General features: G+C 43.6%; 1 protein-coding gene across 9 annotated transcripts in view; it reads right to left on the reverse strand.

The window, feature by feature from the left end:
- The window catches only part of PPP2R2C (protein phosphatase 2 regulatory subunit Bgamma), a 277,566-nt gene that overhangs the window by 163,214 nt on the left and 89,864 nt on the right, over positions 1–24,488 (reverse strand). For 2 of the 9 annotated variants that reach the window (XM_065598243.1, XM_042855498.2), the window contains one exon: positions 46–137. The exons of the other annotated variants lie outside the window; for them this stretch is intronic. In XM_065598243.1, the coding sequence (XP_065454315.1) occupies positions 46–112 (67 nt within the window). In that variant the 5' untranslated portion in view covers positions 113–137. The remainder of the gene's footprint in view (positions 1–45; positions 138–24,488) is intronic. 9 annotated transcript variants of the gene reach the window in all.

The following is a 24,488-nucleotide window of genomic DNA, read 5'->3' on the forward strand; positions in this document are numbered from 1 at the left end:
GGCGGCAGTGACTGAAGGGACATAGAGACTAAGCTACCCACTCACCTCCAGAAGAGATCTCTTCAGAACAAGGTTGAGACACATTGGCAGGACAGTGTGGGGAAGCCTGCATTGCTGCTGCCCATGCTATACCTGTCCTGTGGAGAAATAGAGGACTTCAATTTCCAGGGCTGTCAGTCCAGCACCTTTCACATTACAAGTGTCGGAAAAAAGAATAGTCTCAATGCCCAATTCACAGTTATTGGGTATTATAAAGAGCCCCCCTTCCTTTAAATGAATGTGACATTTCATGTCTTCAATGGAGTTTCACTTGCTTATCCTAGCAATGAGTTTGGATCCTTGTTTTGTGAATTTCTGCTGCTCTTGCTGCATTTGCCTAATACTTATAGCAAACTTAACAACTAAAGAACTAGAATATGCAGTACAAAAGGAAATTAAATTCTGTGGAAAATAATCTTTCAACCCCAAAGTGGACAAGCACTCACCAAGGTCCAATATCTTAGCCTTGCAAAAATTCACAGATGTTCAGAACGAACAAAGGATACTGTCTTCACTCTGGATATTCCCATACTCTGGTGTTTATTTCAAAGCAAATTTCTCTCTCTCGCTCTCTCTCCCCACCCCCATTTTAAGATGGAAAGTGCCTTCGCTTGTCGCTCCTGACTGCTTTGAGGAGACCATTTGCGCACAGATTATTCTAATACAAGAGAGTAGCACTTTTTCATTCTTGTCCCACCCTGCACATTCCATAGCTGCATTTTGTTTTATTACTGCGGTGATTTAAATGTATTCATCCTCATGAAGCAATTACACAGTCAGAAAACCAAGTTTAAAAAAAATATCTTCCATTACTTCTTGCTGTTTCCAGTGGGGAAGACAGTTTTTCCACCCAGCAGTTTTTAGTTAGACACCCATACAAATGATTTCTATATATCAAAGTATAGTCCATTAAAGAGAGAAAGAGCGAGAAACCTATTTTAAATACATAAATAAATTATTCTTTTCAGTGTGGTGATGAATCTAATGTTTTACTGGATCAAAAACAACTTTCCTAAACCTTATTAATGCATGTTTGTCTGCTTCCAAGAGCAATCTCTTTGTAACATTCACAGGCATCACATCTTTTTTTTTTTGGGTTAGGGGAACGCACTGGTGCTAGATTTAGCTGGCTAAAAGCAAATAGGTTTAGCCAAAAAGGATTGGTTATAGCTGTATAAAGACTACAACAAACAATTTCTCCCTATTAGAAAAAGGGACTTGTTTTAAAATATCAACACATATTAAATCTTGCATCTTAAAATCAGGCTTTCCACATCTGAGTTCTCCCAGTCTCTTACACAACGAGCACTACGGAGCAACAGCACAACTAGTCTTCCTGAAGTCATACTACAGTACTGTGGGCTATAATGTCAAATTTAAAAAACTAAGCAGAGTCAGGCTGGGGTCAGTAATGGGAGGAGAGATCTCCAATACAAACTCAAATTCTCATGGAATTTCTCCAAAGAGTGGGGACAATAGAGCTGTTGTTCTGGCAAAATTCTAAATGTGGATAATTACACTTTGCCTGCCTAAGATTCCACCTGTAGTTTCAACTTGGTAAGTGTCCTTCAAATCCCCTTCAAAATGTTGTGCACTGTATGCTGTTTAACAGTTTCTGTATTTCACCCCAGAAGTGGGTCCGCTCCTCAGTCTATTGGAGTAATTCCTGTGTATAAAGTATGATTCCACAGACCTTAATTGTGCAGAACTCTCATTCGCTTCACTCCCATTTTGTATCTCAATGAGATATGAAAGGTTGGCCAAAATGTTTTTTTTAAACTTTGGTAAAGATACATGGGATCCTTCTGAATGAAAGGTGCTATCTAAATGTAAAACTTAGAAATCAAAAGCAGTTATTAGAGTGGGGGAATATGTTATAGTGATGAACACAGTGTAAGAACCTAGACAAAAGAGAGAGCTACAAAATATTCCAACATTAAATGTACCATCAGCGCCAAAGAAAAAAAAACCATAACATGTAGTTTAGTGCAAGTTATATAAAACTGGACACCTTAGGAAATACCATAGCAACACCATCACACGCACATATATGGTTGGTAAGAGCTGCATTTTGCAGTGAAAACATATATACATGAGACAGTGTCATGGCCTTCAAGGTAGCCTTAGGATAAAAATAAAACAGGCTGGCTTTTCCAGCTATTCCGGACCTTGAAAATGAATGTAAAGTTTTAGCTTATTCAGAGCAGAATGCACATGAAGGGAAAAAGGAAAGTTATTCTAGTCTCTGCTGACTAGGAATTTTTTAATGTATAGTTTTATTAAGTTATCATATCTTAAGTCCAGATGATTACCTGCTGTGAAAAAATACATGGTAGAGTTTTCTACACACCTTTCTTTTGAAGGAGAAGGGAAATAGAAAGTCACAAAGTCTGGGGAGAAGGAAGTATGCAAACACCATAGATAACTAGGATGCAAGAGAACATGAGAGGCCAACCACATAATCCAGGAATCCTCCATGTTGGCTACAGGATGTCCTTTTCTTCTACACAGTAGGTTGGCTCTGGAGGAAAGCAGGCTACCCTGGCTGGCAGGGGTGGGGGATGAATTGATGTTACACCTCTACTCCGAAATAACACTGTCCTTGGGAGCCAAAAAAATCTTACCGCGTTATAGGTGAAACCACGTTATATTGAACTTGCTTCGATCCGCCGGAGTGCGCAGCCCCGCTCCCTCGGAGCGCTGCTTTACCGTGTTATATCCAAATTAGTGTTATATCGGGGTAGAGGTATATTTCTAGCACTAACTGCAACATTAAGTTTGCACAGTCACAAAGTGAGCAACCCATGGAGAGTGACCGCTCTTCTACTCTGCCAACCTCGCTGTGTTGAGTGAGTGCAGTTGGGCTTCCATGGGGTTGTAGGGATGGGGAAACATGCAGCAGAACTACCAATCCCCCGTTTTTGTGTCCTCTTCCCCTCTTCTGCCACATACAGAGCAGCGACCATCAAGCCTTGGTAAGCCAAATACATATTTTCTGGTGAAGAATGTATAAAAAAAAGAGATTTTAAGTAAGCTTTTGGAAATATACTTTTACTATCTCTCAGAAAAAACAGATATATGGTACTTCTCTCAAGAATGCCAGTCCAGCAATTTCAAGAAGGCCTCAGAGATTGTAGTTCCCATTCAATAGTAAAAGACAGCAGTGACTTTTAGACATTTCAGGGAACCGTGTTCACGCTTCATAATTATTCGTTAGTTTAATTTAAACCAAGTTTGTTACTTTTCTATTTACATATTCATCTCTCCTCTTAGTCCTTCTCTGTATTGTTAGATCGTCAAGATGGAAGCTTCCTCCTTGATTGTTGATCCTTATTTTAATTAATTTTATGGCCCTTAATGCTATATGGCTTCTATTGCAACCAGAGGTCATGTTCAAAAAAAATATAGAATTACACTGCAATTTTACTTTAAAGTTCAGTTTTACTCCATAAAGCAAAAGTTTTTTTTTTTAATCTGACAATATGGGCAAAAGAGGGAGAGGGTTGCTTATTATCATTCTTCAATTCCATATGAAAGGCGCAAGTAAAAATGTTTAATTAAGCTGCCAGCTAAGTTCCCTCTAAACAGCGAAGTAGGCTATCAAGGGACGTGCAGGCAGGGAGACGTGCCTCTCCCCTAGCCCCAGTCCTGGAGCTGCTGCAGGCGGGAAGGGGCGCTCTCCCATGGCCTCGGGCTGCTGCGGCGAGAGAGGTCTGGGGGGAGTCCTCTCTCCCCATCCCAGCCCTGGGGCATCCCGCACCCCAACCCATCCCCGGCACGAGCCTTCACCCCAACCCTCTGCCCCAACCCTGAGCCTCCTCCCGCACCTCTAATTCCTCATACCCAGCCCCACCCCAGAGCCCTCACCTCCAGCCGGAGCCCTTACCCCCCCCTGGAGCCCAATCATCTGCCCCAGCCCTGAGCCCACTCCCACACACCAAACCTCTTGGCCCCACCCCCGCCACACATCACCTCCATATTGGTGCACATAATAAAATTCATTCCGCACATGGATGTAAAAAATTAGAAGGAACATTGTCTGCAAGTCCTAAAAACTTGACCTAGAATCCGAAAAGGAAGATGTGCTCTTTCCAGCTCAACCATCTTCACAACTTAGTTAACGTATCTAATGTTAACTAAGTTGTGAAGTGTGAGCCAGAATTGAATGCTGCTCACTCCCCCCCTACAGAAACTGTATTAATTCTGTAGGGCTTAAAAAAAAAAAAAAAAAAAAGTAAAGCAGTTTGGGGCCAGAGACTTTACGTTCCTATGTGTTTGTACAGTCCCCAGCAATCTTGACTGGCACCAATATGAATAATAAGGCCAGCAAATATGGCTTTAACTATAAAGAGGAGAAAAATATATAAAAGTAATAACAAGGTGCCATATTCCATAGACACTTAGCATAGGAAAGGCACTTTAAAGTGTTTAAGAATACCTTGAGACTTCTATTATAGTCCAGACTCACCCAATATTTAAGACATTTGTACTCTCATTTTATGAGGTACAAGTGGCTAAAAAGAAAGGGCATCATGACTTTTACTTTCAGTTATACTGGAAAATATTTCAGGGTCAAGTTTCAAATGTGGGCACCTTGAGAAGTTGTCCAAATCCTGTTACACAGAGATTCTCCTAAATGTGCCATGTTTGAAAACTGGACCTCAAGAATATAGACATCTGATAAAAATCTACTAGCATTGAGAATTTCAATAAACATTGGATTTAGATGAATTAATGGAATTAGTGTTTTAGGAGGTACAAATAGTTTCAAGCATTTATATTTACAGTTTGGGAACTGAGAAACGAAGGTTCCTACTTTGGAAAACAATCTCCCTAAATACTATATTTGAACCAGGCCTCTTGGCACTACATCATAAACAATAACTAATTAATGCCTCTGCACAGCACTCACTCTCTATTATACAGTATGTTGGTCGAATACAGCTTTAAGGGCTTAGTTTATGAACATAGGATCAACCATCTTTTATACAGGTTTCCATAGGAATCCATTTGGAATAATTAAATAACGGACTTAAAAAGAAAAAGCAAGCACTTTGCTCAGTTCATTAAACCTGTTGTTCCAAGAATGCCAACCCTATTAACACATGAGGAATGTACGATGAAAAACAGGGTAGGAGGCAATAGGATAAAAACCGGCTTGGACATAAAGAAGAAAAATGCATATTTGCGGGGGGGAAAAAAAAGACAAAATTTAGAAAATGTCTTCCTCTCCACTGAAAAAAAGACCAATACATAAATTAAAAATACCTCAGGGAAGATTTAACTTTTACTCTGCTCATTCATGTTGGTCTTACAATACTTTATTTTGCTGTTTGAAAAGAAGTGAAAATATACAAGTGCAATGTACCTCTGAGATGCAAAGTCACTGAAGCAGATGCAGGTTTGCAAATGGATATTGTGAATTCTCAGAGTTGAAGATTTTGTCTAAATTAATGGACATCTTACTCATATTTTAATTTTTTTTAAAAGGTCCTATTTATTACAATCTGGACAATTTCCTTTTAATCTAGTGCAGTTATTTCAATTAAAAAAAGAGTGGCACGAGAGCTGAGAACTCTTATGTCCCTTAAACAAGTATGAACTGTATGCTAGGCTCAGTAAATCATACATATGAATCAAAATCTGATATTCAGTCATCCAACCACACCGAATACCAACAGGCTGATCTACAGTATAATGGATTTGGGTCACCAGTCCTCCACTGACAACAGCAGCTCTGAGCCGAGTCCTTGACTCCTGTGCAGTTAGGGAGTCAAGATTAAACCCAGCAGAGCTAGCAAAGTGCTGATCAGTGTGCACTTTACACTGACTGAAAGACCTGGCTGGTCACCTTTCCACCTCCCCACTGGCATAAACATTTTCTTTATTCTTGCCCACGTGCAAGGTGGAGGAAAGGAGAAATCCACACCCTCCCCCCTTCCATAAAGAGGAAGCAAAGTCCCCACCAGCTTCTACTTTCACTTCTGGAGAAAGGGGTCTTAAGGTAAAAGGGGAAATACAATGTTTAAATGTCTGTAATAGCTCACACTATTATATGGGGAAGCAAAGTCAGTCTGAGACCAGCAATCCCCCTCTTAAAGACACAGGAGAAGGGAAGAAATGAGGATACACAATGCGACTGCCATGAGAAGAGCTGAAAGAAATACAAAATCAAACCAGGAGGTAGGCTTTTTAGTAGAGAGGAAAGATGGTTGGGGTGCTAGTCTGGAACTTATGAGTGCCAGACCTGGGTTCAATATGAGAACACAGATAACTATGGGGTGTTGCATAACGATTGTCGTCTTTGGAGTCTATATGGGCAAGCCTCATTTCTTCACATTACAGTCGTGCTTAGAGGCTCCAGCCACATTATGCTACAAACATATCTATGAACTTACAATCCAAGTATAAAATGAGAGAACAGATGAAGTCTGGAGATACTGGATGCAGTACTACAGTCCTAATAAATTGCCCTCAAACCCTGGACCAGACTAGTAACTGCACCAGAAAGACAAAGAATGGGACAAACGTGTGCTTTGTCCCAAAACTACTTTTTTTGGTGTGGTGACAAATGAGACATCAATTCTGTTTTTTTTTTTTTTTTAAGTTATCTGTTGGTTTGTTTTAAACAACTACATAAGGGGGCACCAGAGAGAGGCAAAAGTGATTGGGAATTTGGATTTGTGTCACCGTTTCGATGAGTGACAGCATGATGCATATAGAATCCTTCCCACAGCAACTGAAAATCCAACCAAAGAGGATTGATGATAGATTACAAATCCCATTGCTCTAACAACGCACAGAGATACTCTAGGTATTTCCACCTAGATGTTTTCTCTTCAGAAGGGCAGGATTTGACCTTGAGAGGACAAGAAGGATGAGATATAGGGAACAAACCCAAAAAGAATACTTTGAAATGTTGGGGTTTTATTTTTAATAATTCCTGAAAAGACTTAAAGTAGCGGGAACTTGGAAATTCCCCAACCACAAAAAAGGCAATCCGATAAATAGGACAAGTGAAAGCTCCACAACAGTCATTTGGAACAGTTTCAGCTTTGGTTTTTACTCTAGTAATCTTCAAAGGCATTGAGTACTGAGAGTTTCACACTTTGAAGGTGACCTATATTTGTTTCATAAATAAGCTAACTTCCCTTTATGAGATGAATGCCCCCAGATAGCTAAAAGGGCCTTCAGCCTGTACAGGATCCTTCCACTCCAGTTTTTAACAATCTCACATGATTTTTTTAAACCCTGTTTTATGTTATCTTGTGATTTTTTCATTGCTTTGTATTTTAAATTGTTCTACAGGGTTCAAGCATCTCCCCAGGTCTTGGGAGGGTGGGCATTTTGCTGTCATTATTATTACAGATTTTAAACTTTTATTATATTAGGTTACTCTTACATGAGGGGAAGTTGGGAAGGAATCTTTTGCCAGCAGTGAGTAGCTCACAGAACAAGACACAAGAGAAGTCCTTTCCTATTTCTGATTATTAAAAAAATTAAAAAGATCAAAAATAAAGTTTTCCCGTTCCTGGGATCCCAATCCAAAATGAAAGTCTTCTTTCCAATGTATAAACATCAGAACATATACTATTCTCAGGATGAATTTGGATTTTCTCCCACTTCATCAGTGGCCACTGCTTTTCTCTTACTTCTTTTATGCATGTCAGCTTGACCCTGTTGTGTACAGAAAGATGGTCCTGTGCTGAGGATCCTGCGCTGATGGACCTGTGCTAGCCTGGGGCTTGAGGGACCTGGATTTAATACTACAGTAACAGGGGCCATAGAAGTATCTTCGATAGAGAGAAGGAATCTTGGATATCATTCATTCCCCATCTACTTAATGCCTCTTGAATAGTTCCCTCTAAACCTGACAGTGAAAGCGAGATTGTGGGCTTTGCTCCTACCTGGGTCACCCCCAACCATTCAACATGCCTGACAGTTCGTACAAGTCCATCACCGTTCCCCAGAGTCATGTCAGTGAGTTCCTGTCCCACAGTGATGTTTCAGCATTCAGCATGAATGCTACTAATGTCAGACCACTGATGGAGCAAGGAGCCAATTTCTAGAGCATCAGCTGTGACAGGGGTTCCATTATACAGTACACCATAGCTTCACTAAACATCTCTGGTTGTTTTACACCCTAAAGAAAATAAAAACAATAAAGATTAGTTTATAATATGTTGCACGCTGAATGCACCTCTTACCCTTGCCATGATAGGCATTCAGTAGACAAAAATTTCATTTTTTGTATTTAGCATAATTACTCCAGCGCACAGAATGAAAGATAAAACAAATGGAGATCAACAGATTAACAACGTTTCTGATCCTGATCCATTAAGTGTCAGATTCTGATGCTATATTACTCATGTTGAATACCACCTTACTGCATAAGTAAGGCTACGTTTTAGTCACGGGTATTTTTAGTAAAAGTCATGGACATATCACGGGTGGTAAACAAAAATTCACAGGCCCATGACTTGTCCATGACTTTTAGTAAAAATACCCGCCCTGACTAAAACTTGGGTGGGAGCTGCGAGTGCTCTCGGGGGAGGGGCAGTCCAGGGGCGCCACTAGTGCTGGGGAAGGGCGGGGTTGGAGGGGCTCCGCTGCTTCCACCACAAGCGCTGGCTACTCTAGCTCCCACTGGCCAGGAACCACAGCCAACGGGAGCTGCAGCTGCAGGGTCTGTGGGCGCAGGCAGCGCGGAGACCCCCATCCCCCACCCCTCCACCACCTAGGAGCTGCAGGGGGGCCATGCCAGTTGGAGCAGGGGGCCCCCCACCCCGAGGTAAGCACCCCCCTGCACTCCCCAACCCCCTGCCCCTAGCCCTGAGCCCCTTCCCACAGACCCAAACTGCTGGCCCAGGGGCTGCCTGAACCCAGGACTTCCGTGACAAACTCGCAGCCTTATGCATAAGTAGTCCTACTGAGGTCAATGGGACCTCTTATGGAATAAAGTGTTACCCAGTATGAGATAAGGATATGAGAATATGTTTACACAGAGTTCACATTCATCCCATCTAAAGCGCCACTAAGTATCCAGAGGGCAAAAAGTATCCAGAGGGCAAAATTCATACTTGGTGTAGAGTAGATGCTAAATCCATTAACGGCAGAGGAATTGGACCTACTTGCAGCAGGTCTGATTTAGACAGAAGTTTTAAGGGGTGAATTCATTGATGAAGAAATTATCTTGATTTAAAAAATAAAACCCTAATGGAGAGAGCTGCTCCCTGTGGACATTGTGCTGTCACTAGACTTCTTAGCCTCTGCCATCCCCATTCGATTGTTAATTAATCTTGTCACAGTAACAAATGCCTACCAAATGTAGAGAGAGACAGGAGAAGGGTAATATCTTTTACTGGACCAACTTCTGTTAGTGAGAGAGACACCTTCACCTCCTGAAGAAGAGCTCTGTGTGGCTTGAAAACTTGTCTCTCTCAGCAACAGAAGCTGGTCTAATAGAAGATATTACCTCACCCACCTAGTCTCTATAATATCATGGGACCCACACGGCTACAATTACACTGCATACCAAATGTATGGCCAATCATACAAACATCCCCAAAAGTTCTCCCAACCTTAGTCTCAGTTCTGAGGCAAAAACTTATATTGGTTATGCAATTAGAGCCAAAGCTTTGAATGCCAAACAGCAAATCTCCTCACAAATTATATAAAATAGGACTGAGTCCAGTTTCATTTGCCACTCAGCTAATCAAATATAGAATTTCAAAAGTCATCAACATAAAAAAAACAAAACAAAAAAAACCACCCTTAACCATGGAAATGCTGAATAGATAAGCATCCAACGTGAAGGATAAAGCAATGGCTCACTGTTAATATAGGAGCATGGTAGGGCCTTCAGTTTATAGTAATCCTAGATTTTAATCACACAATTAAATTCAGTTTAAAATACTGTTCAGTTATTTGACCGTGTTTTGGTATGGATGCAGTGAAATAATTAAATAAAAGGGCAGGAACATTTAGAGATATTTTCAACTGAAAATGAGTATGAAGTTCCCACGAAAGCTAGATATTTTGGGATTAACAAAGGACTAAGGCAGAACAGTTTTGAAGAAGCTATCAGATCCTATAGAGCTACTAACAGCAACCCATTGGTGGCACAAACATTCTCTGTCCTGGGCTACACCAGGCTTTTTTGCCCCAAATTTTCCACCATTGCTACCACCAGTTCAATTCCACCGAGAGTAACAATATTGGGAGCAGCAGACAACATGGGGCTTAAAACATCAGTGGCCACTTCAAACTGTCTACTCTAGCAGTCTTATTGAATCACAGTGATTACACATGGAAATGGATGGCAGAAGTGGCTTTAGAAGAAGATATGGTGGACGATTTAATAAATATAATTCTACAGGGGTACAGACAAGGTGAGCATGCAGAGTTTCTCCAATGCTGTTCAGTACACTTCAAAGGTGGAGCAACAAAAAGGGCAGAAACAGAAGAAAATCAGGATTTCTTCTTCTAATCCAACTAAGAAATAGGTTGCATCACATTGGTACAACACAACATTGATGATGCCAGCTTAACCAAGAGGTGCCTTGTTTGTCAGTTACAGAGACAAGGGGCTCTACTAGCAAAATGAATCTGAAGTTGAACCTTCACCCAGTTCCTTGGACTCACCCATAATTCTAGTTAAAGAAAAAAACATGGTGGGTGGGAGTGTCAAAAGCACTTTGTTGGCCTAACACTGCTCCAATTGAAGTCAGTGGGGGAGTTCCAGCCCTGTGTGTGTAAGCGGAGTCACTTAAAAGTTTAAAGAATTTATTTTCCATGAACAGATGATTCATTGGATGCAATAACTGGTTTTTCACAATGGATCTGAAAAGTGGACACCAGTGAGAAGAAATGGATCCAGAAGACAATAGCAGCAAGAAGGACCAAAAACTTTGGTAATTGAAAGCTGCTAATATAGCTTCATGAAAATCTTTTTTGAAAGATGGTGAAACATTATTAGCTTTTCATCACTGTCATGGTCAGCGTGTGAGCAGATTTAATATTTGGACTGGTGTTATTATGGAAGCTATGTAAGGCTGATTTAAAAATCATACCTTGCATCTACAATCTTCGAACAGCTCATAAAAACAAGCACTGCGAGGCATGCTCCTGACAGCTTCTTTGCTACCCGAGGTGAAACTGTGGTTCATGCTAAATCTTCTGAATGGGAACTAATGTTCTGTGATAAGCTCAAGAATACTGAAGTGAAATGGAACACAAAGAAATGAGAGCTATTTCAGACACAGATAGCCTACATGTCATACAATCTGCACTGAAAAAATTTTCACTGACAAATCACAACTGAAACAGTAGAAGTCTGGCCAACTTCCCAAACAATCACAGATGCACAGAGCTTTCTAATGCACTGCTCCTACCACAAGAAGGTGGTATTGGGCTTGATGCAGGAATTACTGAGTGAAAATCTATTACCAAAAATTCATTTTTAGTCTTAACAATACAGAAAAACTACTAGTAAAGTGCAAAGGTAACCACTTTGAATGGTCAGATTTGGTGCTGGCAGAGTGAGAGGCATTTATGACTGCTCCAGTGCTGGATTACCCTTCTTGGGAGTTTTTTAAATCCCTTTCCTACTACACAGGAACTACATACGTACCTGCTCACAGATTACCTGTGATTTTGTTGCAAGTGCAAGAAATAGAAATAGAGGTAGGAATAGAGCTGGAACACTGAAGCAGTCTAAGTTCTGCAGAGAGATTTATTTAACCAGGATGGCACTTTGGGCAATAATAAAATCCATTAACAATCTCTATTATTTGTATGGAAGGATAAATATGCACACATAGACCACTGGATTTTTACATAAAAAGTGCCACTGATATATAGGAATGCCTATTGGCAAATGAAGATTTTGCATGACAACTGTCTGCCTTTTCTTTAACAAAGATACAGCCCAACTATGATTTTCATCTAAAAAGGATAACCGCCACGCAACAAAGACCCAGCCTCTACAAGTGCCTGAATCTTATAAATTGGTTGGTTTAATTGAATCAAATGTTCTCCTCTGCTATGTAACGTGGAAGGCAGCAAACATGCAGGAATGGTGGGCTGATGGGGGTCACTCATAAGAAAAAGGTGGATAAATGCTGGTATTTTCTTCCCCCCACACACACTATCACTACATTGTGACAGCAACTCAGGAGTTCAGCTCCATGTAGAAGGGAAGAGAAGTTGATGTAACAGCCATTAAATGAACCGTTCCCCTTTCAGGGCAGCATAGCTGGCAAAGCAATGCATTGTAAGTTCCAGCTGGCCTGAGCAGGAATAAATTCCCTTCCTGCCCTGTGTAGAATTGGCAGTAGCACCAAGCTGGAGGTATTCACCAAAGTGATATGCTGCAAGTGGGACTAGAGAACAAGGGAGGGAGCACAGAGGCAGATGGAATCTCCATGGTCAGCCAAAGATCTGCTGTATCTACTATGCTTTTCCCTTTGAGTATTAGGGCTGGTCCACACTAACCCCCCACTTTGAACTAAGATACGCAACTTCAGCTACGTGAATAACGTAGCTGAAATCGAAGTATCTTAGTTCGAACTTACCGCGGGTCCACACGCAGCAGGCAGGCTCCCCCATCGACTCCGCGTACTCCCCTCGCGGAGCAGGAGTACCGGCGTCGACGGCTAGCACTTCCGGGATCGATCCATCGCGTCTAGACAAGACGCGATAAATTGATCCCAGAAGATCGATTGCTTACTGCCGGACCCGGAGGCAAGTATAGACGTACCCTTAGCTGACATCCCCGACCCCTTTCACAGCACTGCTAGTCTCTCTTCTCTAAGCAGAAGGAGTAGCAAACCTAACAAAGGGCATGGCTACACTTGCAAATGTAGAGCATTTTGGAGTTAAACCAGCCTTCGTAGAGCGCAGTAGGGAAAGCGTTGCAGTCTGTCCACACTGACAGCTGCAATCTCACTGATGTGTCCACATTTGCGGCACTTGCAGCGGCATTGGGAGCGGTGCATTGTGGGCAGCTATCCCACAGAGCACCTCTTCCCATTTTGGCGCTGTGGCTTGTGGGAAGGGGGTGGGAGGCATTCTGGGTCCTGTCCCAATGCCCCGTGATGCCTCGGTTCGCATTTCAACAATCCCTCTGCTTCCATCACAATTGGCGCCATCTTTCAACGTTTTTTGTACTGCGTGCTCTGTCTTCCCTTTCGGTCTGCAGGAATGGAGCCCGAACTGCTGAGGAATATGCTGATGAGTCTCGCCAGCACGTCACATTTGGCAGTCGAGTTATTCCTTAAGATCCAAAGTGACAGTGAGGACTCTGACTATATCGACTCGAGTAACGCATACGACACGAGATTGCTTGTGGCATTCACGGACATGCTCACCACCATGGAACGGCGCTTTGGGGCTCAGGAAACAAGCACTGAGTGGTGGGATCACATCGTCATGTAAGTCTGGGATGACGAGCAGTGGCTGCAGAACTTTCAGATGAGAAAAGCCACTTTCATGGGACTGTGTGATGAGCTCACCCCCATCCTGTGGCACAAGGACACGAGATTGAGAGCTGCCCTGACGGTGGAGAAGCGGGTGGCTATTGCAATCTGGAAGCTGGCAACTCCAGACAGCTGCCGATCGGTCGCTAACCAGTTTGGAGTGGGGAAGTCGACCGTTGGAATCATGTTGATGCAAATTTGCAGGGTCATTAATCTCATCCTGCTCAGAAGAACCATGACTCTGGGTAACGTGCATGACACTGTGGCTGGCTTTGCACAAACGGGTTTCCCTAACTACAGAGGGGCGATAGATGGGACGCATATTCCAATTCTGGCATCAACCCACCTATCCTCAGAGTACGTTAATTGGAAGGGCTATTTCTCTATGGTTCTCCAGGCGCTTGGGGATCACCATAGGCATTTCATTGACATTAACGCAGGCTGGCCCGGAATGGTGCACGACGCACCATCTTTCGGAACACTGGCCTGTTCAGGAAGCTGCAAGCCGGGACTTTTTTCCCAGACCATCGTAGGGGAAGTCGAAATGCCCATTGTGATCCTTGGAGACCCAGCTTACCCTTTAATGCCACGGCTCCAACACAGGGAGCCTTGACAGCAGCAAGGAGCGGTTCAACAACAGGCTGAGCCGGTGCAGAATGACTGTGGAGTGTGCTTTTGGCCGTTTAAAGGGCCGCTGGCGCTCTCTGTATGGGAAGCTGGACCTGGCCAATAACAGCATCTCCGTGGTTATATCCGCGTGCTGTACCCTCCATAACATTTGTGAAGGGAAGGGTGAAAGATTCACTCAGGCATGGACCTCAGAGGTTTAACACCTGGATGCTGAATTTGAACAGCCAGAAAGCAGGGCTATTAGAGGGGCTCAGCACGGGGCTGCAGGGATTAGGGATGCCTTGAGGGAGCAATTTGAGGCTGAAAACCACCAGTAATGTCTGGTGCCCTGCACAGGAGTGAAGTGCAGTGGTTCCAATGTTAGTAGGGATCTGTGTTTGCTACGTATGATACACTGACTTGCAGTGCCTGTTGCTTTCCTAGGCTAAGGTATCTTTTACTTTATGCAATAACAAAGAATGTTTTCAAAGCAAAAAAATCCATTTATTGAAAAGAAAATGCATTCATTTAAAAGAAATAACTGCTTGGGAAACAGAAAGGGCAAGGGGGTGGGGAAGGGAATGGTACAATCACAGATTTGCATATGTCCTGTTATCATACTCAGCCTTCCTGTTTGGAATGCTGTGCAATGAGTGCTGCACTTCAGGATGGCTATACTGCATGGTGATGGGGGCTGAGTGCAGTGGGTAAGGGTCATAGTTTCCAGGGCTGGGTGGTGAAACTACAGGTGTTGGAGGCAGCTAGTGGCGATAAGAACCCGGATGTTGGGGAAAGTGCATTGGAGGTGACATGGGGGCACAAGGCAAAGAGTTTTGGAATAAGGGCCGCCGGGAGGGGGGGGGGGAGGCGCGATAGTGTGCCTGCATGGCTACGAGCGCCTGGATCGAGTCCACTTGGCACTCCAAGATGCTTATCAGCCGCTCCGTGCTTTGGTGCCGGCGATTGGCATTCTGCTGGTGGACCCTCCTTTCACTCTCCTGCCACTCCTGCACTTTTTGATTTTCATTAAGGGAGTGCTGCATGACTTCATGCAGGATGTCCTCTTTGCTTCTACGTGGCCTCTTCCTGATTCTTTACAGCCTCTCGGCCGGTAATAACACAGACAGCTGAGATCTCAAGGTTGCATCTGTAAAGGCAAAATGCAACACTTAACAGAGGCAGCATTGTTCACACCAGACAGAGCAATGATTCCCCTGTACTTAAGGAGGGCAAGCACAGTCTACACAATAGCATAATTTGCCCATCCCAAAGCGAGCACACACAACCCACGGGAGCCCCAAAATGGTAAGCACAGGGTCAAGCACTGATTCTTTCATGGCTGTACTGTCCTCTGGGTTTATGTGCCTTGGGGAGAGCCAGCTGCAGGGGGCCCCTATATTGAACGCTGTCCCCACATTTTCCATGGGAGTTTGTCCTGGAAGATATCTCGCTGCTGAGGGTGAGCTGGGAAGCAAGGGAGAGTCTTCTACTACAATGCGGCTTCCGCCCTGGCCCATATGCAGCTTGCCTGTGTGCAGCAATGGTCCCCACGCACCTCACGGCACAGTGGTGTGGACATGTTAGCCTGACTGGGACAAGGACTCTCCCATTAAACCTGTGCAAGCGCATTGCCCAAGTTCTGGCTGAGACTTTTGAAGAGATCACTGAGGCCGATTACCACGATGTGAGAGAGCATATCAACGCCCTATTTCACATCTAAGCATGCATGCAGCCCTAACAGCCCGCACCGAATAACTTCCTTCCCAAAATAAAAGCCACTTACCGGGAACCTCCTCTGGTGTTTGTCCTTCCCCAAGCACCGACCGCCGCGAATGGCTATCTTCCTCCTGGCTTGAGAACAGCTCCTGGCTGCATGCATCTAGGGATTCCGGGGTATCTTCCTCCGCCTCAGCTCACTCGCTCCCGCTTTGCTGCTCCTCCTCCTGCCTTGTTGGACTGGGCTCTGAAGTGTCCATGGTGGTACTTGGAGTGGAGGTGGAGTTACCCCCAGTATCGCGTCCAGCTCTTTGTAAAAACGACAGGTCATGGGGGCAGCACCGGAGCAGCTGTTTGCCTCGCGGGCTTTGCGGTAGGCTTTTCGCAGCTCCTTCACTTTAACCCTGCACTGCAGAGCGTCCCGGTCATGGCCCCTTTCCAGCATGTCCCTTGATATCTGCCCGAAGGTATCGTAATTCCTACAGCTGGAGCGCAGCTGGGACTGGACAGCTTCCTCCCCCCAAACACTGATGAGGTCCAGGACCTCACCATTATTCTATACTGGGGATCACCTGGCGTGTGGAGGCATGGTCACCTGGAAAGATTTGCTGAGAGTACTCCACGCCTGGCTGAGCAAACAAGAAGAGGATTTTCAAAACTCCCAGAGAATTTAAAGGGCGGGTCTGACGATTGGTCACCTGAGGGCAGGGCAGTAGAGTTCAAACTGATGACCAGAGTGGCTAGAACAGGCATTGTGGGACACTTCTGGAGGCCAATCAGAGCACATTAACAGACCAGGGTGTCCATACTGGTGCTGCGGCGCTCCAACGGGGGCGCATCAAACCTTATTCCACTCGCCGAGGTGGAGTACCAGGAGCGCTTTAGCCGTAGAGTCAGAGCGCTCTACCTGCCTTGCGAGTGTGGACGCGTCGTGAGTTAGAGCGCACTGGGCTGCTTTAATGCGCTCTAACTCGCAAGTGTAGCCATGCCCAAAGCCTCTGAAATAAGTGAATACTTTTTCTCCTCCCATGGCTTTTTATGCAGAAGAGGAACTCGGGCTCATGATACATAGCTTGGGACTACATGTAACTTTGACGAGAATCATACTCATGCAACTTAAGGGAAAACTAGGCCCAGAGCAATTAATTATGTGACACAGATAATTACTTTGAGTAAGGTACAAACAGCGGAAACCAATGAAACATTAAAAACGAAGATTCTTTTTTCTTGCAGTCAATAAATACAAGCTACCCCTTCCTGTGATCTGGGGAGATCAAATGTGGAAGACAGGTGGTCTTCGGATTATGAGTTGATTAAAGACCTCAGGAGGGTTGTTGGATTACTGGTTGTGAAGAAATATTAGGATGACAGGTATATTGCTTATCTTTGGGTTTCTCTCTCTTGGCTACTGTCTATTTCACTGTGTAATCAAACTCCATACATCCTTTCCTCACTAAAAAGCATGCTTATTTGAGGTTTGTTTTTAAACTGAAATAGCAATAAAAATGCAGCAAAAATATGCTATGCTCTACAGAATATTTGTTCAAAGTTTGCAATGAGTGGATCTTTAATGGTGTAAAATCTGAATAAGTGAAATAAAATATGTAATATCTTCTATTATCCTCTGGTAATTATGTGAATGGGCATTTGTCTTCAACTAAGGCAGGAATTGGCCCACAGTACACAGCAAATCAGGTCAACAATGACTCCCCATACAGAATTTCATCAGAACCATCACCGACAACTTTATGTGGGAATTACACCTCTCCCTCTAGTGGCTGGTTCACAGGATATGAGTCCTCTATAGCTACCAGCTAGAGGAGTTACTCCTGTAGTTCAAACAAACAAGGCTCATTCATTTTAGCACTGGAGGCTGTGGGCTGTCTTCAGTGGTGACCTTTGATGGCAGCTGTTTGTGAAAAAGGCCAGACGTTGCTGGTTCTCACTAAAAAGATCATGTAGCTGAAGACTCTTCAACTCCCTTTTGAACATTTTCAGAGACGTGCATTACTGTCAGCTACAAGGATGTTGGTTTGCAGGCTTCTGTGGGGTTTCTATACAAATTCAAACACAGAAAGCTTTGTAACTCTGAGTGATGGTTGCTAGACTGCATAGCAAATCAACACACACCCTAAATAGCAAGGAAAGAAACAGGTATGTCATTCAGCTCTCCATCCATGCTGCACTGATCAGTTCCCTTGTTCCTCTCTGTCTCAGCTACCTGCATTCCATTACTGACAGCCACTCTCATCCTGAGCAACAAAGAGTCTGCCTTGACTTGCCTCTGTTAATTGGTTACTGATTAATACAGAATTGGTGTGGTTTTCATAGTTGCGCTGTACAGTGTTTTGTATTGGAGTGTAAAATTAGTCAGGCGTCAGATTGCATAGAATGTCAGTTTGCAAATGGTAGCTGAGGGATGTTTTTCTGAATGCTTTGGAAAACATAACGTTAAAAGGTTAATCTATGCTGTTCATTACTGTTCTGAAGTTGGTGGTAATTTTTACGTAGAAATTACGGAAGTTTATCAAGAATTTATCAAGAAATTATTGAAGTCTGAAAATGTCTAACCTTGGCAAAACTCAGGTTGTGTGTCTAATTTAAAACTTTCAAAAGTGTCCTATGTCCTACATGTTATCAGACTGTGTGTGTGTGTGTGCACGTGAATGTGCACAGACCAGTATGTGTACTTTGGAGTTTGTGGCAAACAGTCATTTTTTAGCTATAGGAATCCAAAGAAAAATTTGGAATTTTTTTTGCAATACTTCAGAAAGGGAACATTTTTAACCATCACCCATTAAGTACTTATTTTACTAAAGAAAATCACATACACTCAATTGTCCTCTCAAGAGTTATTGTGCCATTCTGGAGAAAGAATTCAATCATTAAAGTGTGAAATGCAGGAATTTTAGTCCTGTTATATGGGCAAATCTCAATGCAACCTGAACTATGGAATCACTAATGAGACCTCTATAATGGCATGTACAATAAAAAAGATCATAGAGGAGTTTTTAAACTAAGGGCTGGGGGAAGAAGGTTCAGAAGTGTGGAAGAGCACACAGTTCAGACAAAGACATCCCTCAGGGAAGGATTTATTAAAAGGATTCTCAATATCCTAGTAAAAAGGAGAGGATAGAAGTTGATAAAGTATAGGTAGGAACTGAAGAGAAACAGTCAAACGAAAAAGTTTCGTTCAATTATATCACGTGAAGGCAGACAACTACATATGGACACATTTTATAAGTTCTTTTATTCAAATACTACATCTCAATACTAAGATGGGTGAACTTGAGTTCCTGGTATTAAATGAGGATATTGATTGTAGTGAGGAGGCCTGGCCTCCCTCAGAGGCGGATGCAGAGGGAACGCCACAAGCCACCTGGTGGGCAGAACCAGGAAGGCCACGCCCCACACGGCAGAAGCAGAGGGGCGGGACAGGAAAAGGAAGTATAAAAGGCCGGCTCAGCAGCTCAGTTGGGAGGCAGCTGCTGAGGAAGACAGACGCTTCTTCTGCGCTGCTGGAGCAGGACGCCAAGGAGAACCCCTGCTGCCCCGAGGACCGGCCGAGTTTCTAGAGAGCCCTGCCACTTCTAATGCTGAGGAGCTGCTACCATTATCCTTGGTGGAGACTGAGGATAACCCCTGGATGCAGGTACACCCGAGGGGGAGAGTAGGAAGGAGCCCAGGGAACCAGACTACCACCTGGCTGTGGTATCTCCAGAAACACGGTCAGCATGTTGTGGGTGGATTCCCCACTGACCCAGTGGCAGACCACTCTACCACTGTTAGGGCCCTGGGCTGGGACACGGTGGAGTTGGGCAGGACTGTGTCCCTGACCCCGGGGGTGGCAGTTCTCCCCCTCCTTAGGATAAAAGGCCTGTGCTCTTCAGTCACCTCTGCTGGAGCCCCATAGACTGTGTTTGGGACTACAGTTCTGTCTGACTGCAGGCTTCTCTGCCCTACTTAAAAGCTGGTTGTATAAACTGATACAGCTCTGCCTGACTACAGGCCAGAGCCCTGATTACTGCCCCACCCTGCTTGATGTCTGGGCTTATAATTTAGTACCGCTCTGTTTTAACCACCAGCCAGAGCCCAGACTGCTTGCAGCCCCTCCCTGCTTGAAGGCTGGGGCCCACTGATTACCGCTTATTCCCCCTTTCTTTGTTTTGAGCGTACTCTAGCAGACCAGACTGCGAGGAGGCATAGCCTCCCTCAGAGGTGGACACAGAGGAACAGCTACGTCTGCTTAGATATAACAGGCATCACAAACAATGATAATCAATGGGGCATGGTAACACTAGGGTACAAAATATATAGGAATGACAGAATGAGTCTGGGGAGTGGGCTGGTGGGGAAGTGGCATTATATATGAAAGAAAGCATAGAGTCAAATACTTGGCTTGGATTTAAAAATCTTAAATTAATCAAACTATCATAGAATCTCTATGGATAAAAACTTCCATGCTTGAGTAACAGTATAACAGTAAAAAGCAACAGAGGGTCCTGTGGCACCTTTAAGACTAACAGAAGTATTGGGAGCATAAGCTTTCATGGGTAAGAACCTCACTTCTTCAGATGCAAGTAACGGAAATCTCCAGAGGCAGGTATAAATCAGTATGGAGATAACGAGGTTAGTTAGTTCAATCAGGGAGGGTGAGGTGTTCTGCACCATGATTTCAACAGCTTCCACTACACCATCAACGTCAGCCTGGACCAATCTACACGGGAGGTCCACTTCCTAGACACCACCGTACAAATAAGCGATGGCCACATTAACACCACCCTATACCGAAAACCCACCGACCGCTACGCCTACCTTCATGCCTCCAGCTTCCACCCCGGTCACACCACACAATCCATCGTCTACAGCCAAGCACTGATGTACAATCGCATCTGCTCCAACCCCTCAGACAGAGACCAACACCTACAAGATCTTCACCAACCATTCTCAAAACTACGATACCCACACAAGGAAATAAAGAAACAAATCAACAGAGCCAGACGTGTACCCAGAAGCCTCCTGCTACAAGACAGGCCCAAAAAAGAAACCAACAGAACTCCACTGGCCATCACCTACAGTCCTCAGCTTAAACCTCTCCAACGCATCATCAGTGATCTACAACCCATCCTGGACAATGTTCCCGCACTTTCACAGACCTTGGGAGGCAGGCCAGTCCTCGCCCACAGACAACCCGCCAACCTTAAGCATATTCTCACCAGCAACCACGCACTGCACCATAACAATTCTAACTCAGGAACCAACCCATGCAACAAACCTCGATGCCAACTCTGCCCACATATCTACACCAGCAACACCATCACAGGACCTAACCAGATCAGCTACAACATCACCAGCTCATTCACCTGCATGTCCACCAATGTTATATATGCCATCATATGCCAGCAATGCCCCTCTGCTATGTACATTGGCCAAACTGGACAGTCACTACGCAAGAGGATAAATGGACACAAGTCCGCTATCAGGAATGGCAATATACAAAAACCTGTAGGAGAACACTTCAACCTCCCTGGCCACACAATAGCAGATGTAAAGGTAGCCATCTTACAGCAAAAAAACTTCAGGACCAGACTCCAAAGACAAACTGCTGAGCTCCAGTTCATTTGCAAATTTGACACCATCAGATCAGGATTAAACAAAGACTGTGAATGGCTATCCAACTACAGAAGCAGTTTCTCCTCCCTTGGTGTTCACACCTCTACTGCTAGCAAAGCACCTCACCCTCCCTGATTGAACTAACCTAGTTATCTCCATATGCTTCCCTCGCCCGCAGACGCCGCCCCCACAGCTCCCAGTGGCCACTGTTCCTGGCCAATAGGAGCAGCAGAGCTGGCGCTCAGGGCAGGGACAGCAGGCAGAGCCTCTCTGGTTGCCGCTGCGCTTAGGGGCCGTAGGGACATGTCATAGAATCATAGAAGATTAGAATTGGAAGAGACCTTAGGTGGTCATCTAGTCCAACTCCCTGCTCAAAACAGGACCAACTCCAACTAAATCATCCCAACCAGGGCTTTATCAAGCCATGCCTTAAAAACCTCTAAGGATTTCCACCACCTTCCTAGGTAACCGATTCCAGTGCTTCACCACCCTCCTAGTGAAATAGTTTTTCCTAATATCCAACCTAGACCTTCCCCACTGCAACTTGAGACCATTGCTCCTTGTCCTGTCATCTGCTACCACTGAGAACAGCCGAGCTCCATCCTTTTCGGAACCCCCCCTTCAGGTAGTTGAAGGCTGCTATCAAATCCTCCCTCACTCTTCTCTTCTGCAGACTAAATAAGCTCTCTCCAATTTGTCCACATCCTTTCTATAGTGGGGGGCCCAAAACTGGACACAATACTCCAGATATGGCCTCACCAGTGCCAAAAGGAGGGGAATAATCACTTCCCTCGATCTGCTGGCAACACTTCTACTAATCCAGCCCAATATGCCGTTAGACTTCTTGGCAACAAGGACACACTGTTGACTTATATCCAGCTTCTCGTCCACTGTAATCCCCAGGTCCTTTTCTGCAGAACTGCCGCATAGGCAGTTTGTCCCCAACCTGTAGCAGTGCATGGGATTCTTCCATCCTAAGTACAGGACTCTGCTGCTTCCGGGAGCTGTGTGGAGCTAGGGCAGGCAAGGAGCATGTCTTAGTACCGCTGTGCCGCCGACTGGACTTTTAACAACGCCACAGTTCCTTTTAGACCGGGCATTCCAGTCGAAAACCGGACACCCGGCAACCCAAGTACAGATCCAAAACCTCTGTTGTATAAATAATTCACAAAAACCACTGAACTGCATGACACATGTGTTGTGCTGAAGAATTTCATTAAGGTATCCCCCTTGATGTACATTTTTATTAACTGAATTTGCTGTAGTTAAAGTAGCCAAAAATGGCATCTTATTATTTGCATCTAAGTTCCAGAAAATAACCTAGGCAATAGTCTATCAGCAGAAACAACCCTGCCAAACAAAATTCTCAGTATTTTAACATGTATCATAAACTGGCTTGCCTGCTCTTCACTACTGTAAAAGAAATACACAACTCTGACACGGGATAAACAGTATAGAGAAAATGTCCACTAACGTAAAGATATTTAGAATCATGGCATTTCCTAAGCACACCCAAATCCCCACAAAGTACAGGATTCTGGGTCAAGGAAAATCTTAAACGCAGCTGGAAGTTACAATGCACTTCAGCCAAAATATTTTCTTATTTAAAAATAAAAGGCTCCGCAACCAACCCACTGTAATTTTCAGATTACCCTAGACAGTGGAATCACCTACTGTACTATCAATTCCCTGCCCCAAAAAACTCTGATATCAATCAGCAAATAACATCTTGGCTTAGAATAAATTCTCTATTCAAATCCTTATTAAAGCGGATGAATTAAGCAGAGGCAGAGAAATCAAGGATCCAGAAACCACTAATGACGCAGTAATGCAATGTAACTAGTAATGATTGATTATCTTTTTATGACTGCAATAAAAATACTCAGATCTTTTTCTACTATAAAATATTCAGTGTTATTTTATCATGTTTCTCATCTTAAATTCATGTAAGGACCATATCTATTATACTCTAAATTCACCATTTATGTATAGAATACATTACTGAAATATATTAAGACTTAAGGTCTGTATGGAAAATAAAATATAATGCAAGATATGCCTCCCTTTTCATAATGATGCATATGCTGAATAAACTGCTCCTGCAGGGAACGATGACAGCTGCTCTACTTGCACTATGTTCTTTAGTTTTACATTATTCAGTACTTTTGAACTGTCAGTTTCAATTAGAAGAAAATCTACAAAGCTTGCATAGATCAATATTTTATATATGCTTTTTATACATGCAATGTTGACCTCTTGAACTTCAGAATTCATGACAAATATTGGGGTTTTTTTTTAAATTACTGAAACAAACAAGGGACCTTTTTGTCACTGAGGCACCTGTTGGCAGTTCTGGCAACTGGGAATTTGCACTCCTCACTTACATTTTTGTAAGGTTCGTGATTGTGGAACTGGTATAACTTGGTCATTCTAGTGTGTCATGTTCTTATGCTAGATAGTTCCTTTCCTTTGTTTAGTCATCTCCTTCACTACTTCAGCGTCTCCACACTGTAGATTAACTACGTATTGTACTTTGTGGGATGTATTTGGGTGAGAGACTAACAAGTTCATATTCATATACACAAGAGAACATTTACCACTTCCAAAAAAAATGTGTACAATTGGTCTGACATGGAATGTATAACCCTGTGTCCAATTTAAATTGGAGTCCAATTCTCCAGTATTGTGCACCTTGTGTAGTCATTTATGCCTTTGCAAAATGAAAGTAACAAGTGGTGTAGCATTCTAATTTAATAGCATTTTAAACCCACTTTTCACAGGTATAAATGAAAATATAAGATAGAAAGCACTGAAGAATCACCCTCCCCACACACCCTAGTATTAATATGTAGGGACACTACTTTCTCCAGCCACCAGCTCCAAAAATACAATCCAAGGCCTCAAACATTTCACAACACAGTGCATTTTGAAATGCTCTCTTGTTTATATCAAATGGCCAGTTGCTACACTAGTTCTTAAACAGGCCGTCTTTCAAGTAACCAACAGCAAATGCATGCTAAGGTCTCTTGCTGA

This window comes from Chrysemys picta, chromosome 5 (genome assembly GCF_011386835.1).
Source record: "Chrysemys picta bellii isolate R12L10 chromosome 5, ASM1138683v2, whole genome shotgun sequence".
Lineage (NCBI taxonomy): Eukaryota > Metazoa > Chordata > Testudines > Emydidae > Chrysemys > Chrysemys picta.